This window comes from Protopterus annectens, chromosome 16.part0 (genome assembly GCF_019279795.1).
Source record: "Protopterus annectens isolate FY-2018-M chromosome 16.part0, PAN1.0, whole genome shotgun sequence".
NCBI classification, from domain to species: domain Eukaryota; kingdom Metazoa; phylum Chordata; order Ceratodontiformes; family Protopteridae; genus Protopterus; species Protopterus annectens.
In genome coordinates this window covers 113856461-113861460 of record NC_056750.1, presented here as the reverse complement: position 1 = coordinate 113861460, position 5000 = coordinate 113856461, and the positions used below count along the sequence as shown (strand labels likewise).

General features: G+C 37.1%; 1 protein-coding gene across 2 annotated transcripts in view; it reads right to left on the bottom strand.

The window, feature by feature from the left end:
- The window catches only part of LOC122790808 (protein mono-ADP-ribosyltransferase PARP14-like), a 566888-nt gene that overhangs the window by 458585 nt on the left and 103303 nt on the right, over window positions 1-5000 (bottom strand). For both annotated transcript variants that reach the window (XM_044058430.1, XM_044058433.1), the window contains exon 3: window positions 4760-4790. In XM_044058430.1, coding sequence (XP_043914365.1) covers window positions 4760-4790 — 31 coding nt within the window. The remainder of the gene's footprint in view (window positions 1-4759; window positions 4791-5000) is intronic.

Here is a 5000-nt window from a genome sequence, read left to right as displayed (position 1 = left end):
CAAGTACTCAGTGACATTCTTAGTTTATGACTCTCACTACCTATACTGACCATAGTGGAGAAACTGCCCCAGCACTCAGTGAGTCTGGCCAAAGTTTTTGGGTGCAGATACTCTATTGCTGTCAGACCTGGTACTGCAGGCATATATATATATGTATATATTCACCATGAAGTCACACAACCTCAAGGGAAGGTATGTTCCTTTTCTTAAGGTGTTTACCCAGAGAATGTATTAATGGTAACCTTCCAATGCTTGACCATTTAATTATGATACATTAATCAATCAACATTCATATTCACTGTATCCACTGTTTCTCTAGGTATTGTTTAAAAAAAATGAAAACTAGGCCTGCTTTACAGTACAAAGCCTTTCCTGACAAAAAATTAGCAACTGCGTACTTGCTACCAACTCTCTTATATGCCTCCACCACATTTATAAACCTTCAATCATCACAACAAAGTAAAACAGAGCACTGCTATAGTAAAGTCGCCAGATTTTCTGCCAGCATCCCATCCAGAATATATCACTGCATAGCCCTAAAAACACTCCATTGGACAGAGCTACCAAACTGCCTCATTCACTATCAGTTAAAACTCAAGCATAACATAATTTTATCGCCCAATCAAATGCCAGTAAGTACAAAACCTAGTATAAAAATATTCACCTGTTCCACTCCAAGGACAAATTGTTCTACCAACGGTACCTCATAACAAGACCCGAAACTCCCTTTGCTCTAACTACATCCCAAAGTGGAATAAAATCCTTCTCATGCTGAGGTTAACCAAAGACTCACACCAATTTAAATCTTTAGTACAAGTTCACCTAAAGGAATTGTGGTCTGCTGTTGCTCTCTAACAGCAGGTTAATACGATTACCCTAAACCCAGCGCATGACTTCCAAAACTGTACATGCTGCTCCTTATACACTGGATAGGCCAATATACCCCCGTTCTGTCCCACTTCAGTAACCACCTTAGCAGAATTGCACCTTTCCAGATAGCTACAATGTATCAGTCACCTACACTATCCAATTACAAACCAGTAAATATTTGTTTCACCCTCTACATAATATTTTGGTAACCTCCACCAGTACTGAACTGTACCTCAAAGACATCTCTGCACTATATCTTCTCTTGGTGGTCTGTTATAACAAGCCATGCTCAGTAAGCCCTCTTTTCTACTTATTCAATAATATTGTTCCACTTCTGCCTCGTAATTTATCTTTCCTATTCATATACATCTTTCCACTTCTAACTATCCTTAACTGCTTACTGCTTTAACACTCCAATGCCACTGAATGTAGATTTTAATTTTTGCATAATATGCACGATATATTTTTTTCAAAATGTGTATACTAATTGCTTATCAAAAGTTTTATTTAAAAATCATTGTACATAGACTGTTATTGTTTTTTTGGAGCTTCCCCCCCAGACCTCCACTGAAAAGGGAATTCTACCCAGATGATCTTCCTAGTAAACAAATGCAATTAATTAATTACGACTGACATTAAAAATGGAAACTTATCCCCCTCCCTTTTTTTGTTCTGCACACTTTCAGTCATCATTCCTTGTATTCCCCATTCAACGTTTTCATGCTCCATCAGCAAAAGGCAATCATTGGAGACAGTCATCCAAGCAGCCACTGTTACTCCCTGTGACAGCCTGGTATTAGTGTATTACCATAATACTAGCCTGGCTAAACATGCATTTCTACACTGGTGTCAAATCCCAGCTACAGTGCAGGAATATATTTCTTGGAAAAATAACATCTTGACACACAATACTTCATGCTGCTATAGTGACTTTTACTGAGTATCAGCCTTGCAGTGAGGTCAAGCTACCTCCCTCTCCCCATTACTGGACAGGTGGTATTAGCCTCTCATAGCATCTGTGGTTAGTTCCTTAACCACCTGGGTCACTAACAGATCATTATTCATATAGGCCACAACCAGGGCTTTATCCCATTGTGTCTCCACCCCAACAAATGAGATGTGACTTTAAACAGGTACCACCATGATGCTGCCAAGATGCAACCCAAATTTCAAATTTAGAATTGCAAATGGCACTTTAAACGATAACTGCCGCAATGATGCTACAATGTAATCCAGGTTTGGAAATCGAAAACTTGGTTAAAAATGGGAAAGCTTTTCAGAGACAATGCCTACTGTATTATAGATTCGTAGTAGCTAACAAACAGGAAAGTTATTTTTGATGGCTGAAGAAGCTATGACAATCAGCTGCAAGTGCAGCTGTTTCAAAAATGGCATGCAAATGTGGCAATGGCACTGTAAAGTTATACTCTAAAAGTACAGTTCTAACTCATTAGCAAAGGACTGAAATGTGTGCAGACCACATCCAAGGATTGTATACAACTAAAGCATTCTCTTGTAACATTCCCATAGTAACACTAAAACAGATGTAGTCCTTTAGTTAAGATCAAAGTTAAGCACTGGGACAAAAAACAGCATCCAGACAATTGGCAGAACTGTTGACTGTTGACCAAAGCATCCCATTAAACCAAAGAGTTTGTACACCATGGCAGCCCATTGCTGCTTTCTGTAGCAGCCAGCTGTTCTGCACCTTCCTGTTTTTCACAGCATACCATCATAGTGAAGTAAAGTTAGAATGATAATCATAGTGATACCATCATAGTGAAGTAAAGTTAGAATGATAATCATAGTGATACCATCATAGTGAAGTAAAGTTAGAATGATAATCATAGTGATACCATCACAGTGAAGTAAAGTTAGAATGATAATCATGGTGATACCATCATAGTGAAGTAAAGTTAGAATGATAATCATAGTGATACCATCACAGTGAAGTAAAGTTAGAATGATAATCATGGTGATACCATCATAGTGAAGTAAAGTTAGAATGATAATCATAGTGATACCATCACAGTGAAGTAAAGTTAGAATGATAATCATGGTGATACCATCATAGTGAAGTAAAGTTAGAATGATAATCATAGTGATACCATCACAGTGAAGTAAAGTTAGAATGATAATCATAGTGATACCATCATAGTGAAGTAAAGTTAGAATGATAATCATAGTGATACCATCACAGTGAAGTAAAGTTAGAATGATAATCATGGTGATACCATCATAGTGAAGTAAAGTTAGAATGATAATCATAGTGATACCATCACAGTGAAGTAAAGTTAGAATGATAATCATAGTGATACCATCATAGTGAAGTAAAGTTAGAATGATAATCATAGTGATACCATCATAGTGAAGTAAAGTTAGAATGATAATCATAGTGATACCATCACAGTGAAGTAAAGTTAGAATGATAATCATGGTGATACCATCATAGTGAAGTAAAGTTAGAATGATAATCATAGTGATACCATCACAGTGAAGTAAAGTTAGAATGATAATCATAGTGATACCATCATAGTGAAGTAAAGTTAGAATGATAATCATAGTGATACCATCACAGTGAAGTAAAGTTAGAATGATAATCATAGTGATACCATCATAGTGAAGTAAAGTTAGAATGATAATCATAGTGATACCATCACAGTGAAGTAAAGTTAGAATGATAACTGATCTTTTGTTGTGATTGAAGCATATTTAATACTGTTGGCATCTGTCAGTACAGGGTAGTGAAACTTAATTTTGTAAGATTGTGTATCTATTCTTCGTGTGATTTAGTGTAGTGCCATCATTCTGAAAAATGGCAGTATATCATTTCATGAAATGCGTTGATGTCTTCTCACATGTTTAGCTGCACTCTGTGTTGAGAAGGCTCCAGACCCATTTGTTCAGTGCTCCAGAAGATTCCTGCATATATTGTGTGAAACAGCCTTAAAAATTGTTAGGTTGTGTCTGCACTGCACTGCACATGGATCTCCAGTGCCAAATCTTCTATCCTAACAGTCACCTTACCATACTTTATCTTGGTTGGTAATACACCTCGTGCTCCAACATCATTGCCAGTCATCCAATATTCCTACCGTCATGGGGATCTTACTGCAGTCACATTATATACTGTTTTTTTTCCCTATTGGGTCTATGTTCAAAGTTTCAGAAGTTTGAACATCATGACCATATGATCGAACTTTTGAAACACTGACCATCAAATAAAATAAAAAATAAAAACAAAAAAGTTTTCTTTCACATTTTTGCAGAGGGCAAGGAGCAAGCCCACCCCCCCCCGCTATTCAAATATACCAACTCCAAGATCGCACTACAGCGAGGTGAACAGGAAATTTTCCATCTGTGCTGTAAGGCGATCTCCATTCAGAGTATTTGAAGTTTTAAAACTACACTCGTATGGTCATTGACCATACAATGTTTGAAGTTCTGAAACATCTATCATTTGAAGTAGACCCTTGTATTTTAATGGCCTCTCATACTAGTGTGTAGAGACAAAGAGAGAGATACAGACCCATGAATGCCGCCATATTTGACAAATGTAGGCCTGTGTGCTGTCAACACAACTGAAAAGCAGTTTCTTTTCATGCTAACCATTGCATCTTCTATCTAAAGCACACCAGTAGCCTGACAGTAAAAGGAGTTCTTTAGTATAGCTGTACACACCATCCATACTACCAGAAGGAAAGATAAGAATTTGTCTGCACATTAATACCTGAAGAGCTCCGCTGTTGTTTCCCCAGGGAAAACTTACAGTGACTAAAACATTCATGTGTGCAGGTGAGCTGTGACTAAGAGTGAGATATGGAACCTCTCAGCTCCACTACTATGGATAAAAGGTAATAATTATAAAGAAAGAAAATTAAGTACTTACAAAGCTGCTCTCCATTTTCACTGCTGGGTGCCTGGAGTTAAAAAATCAGAAATATTTTAGTGGGTTACTAATTCTGTTAACATTTCATGCTTAAAATTACCAGTCAGTGCTGTAAAACTCTTTGACTTCTATTTAAATAGCATGACCTTTCATCACCCTTGCATTTTTCTATATGTCACGCATCACAGGGTATACCAGGAACAAAACCCTCTTCACAGAGATTGTATGGCTTCTTTTATTT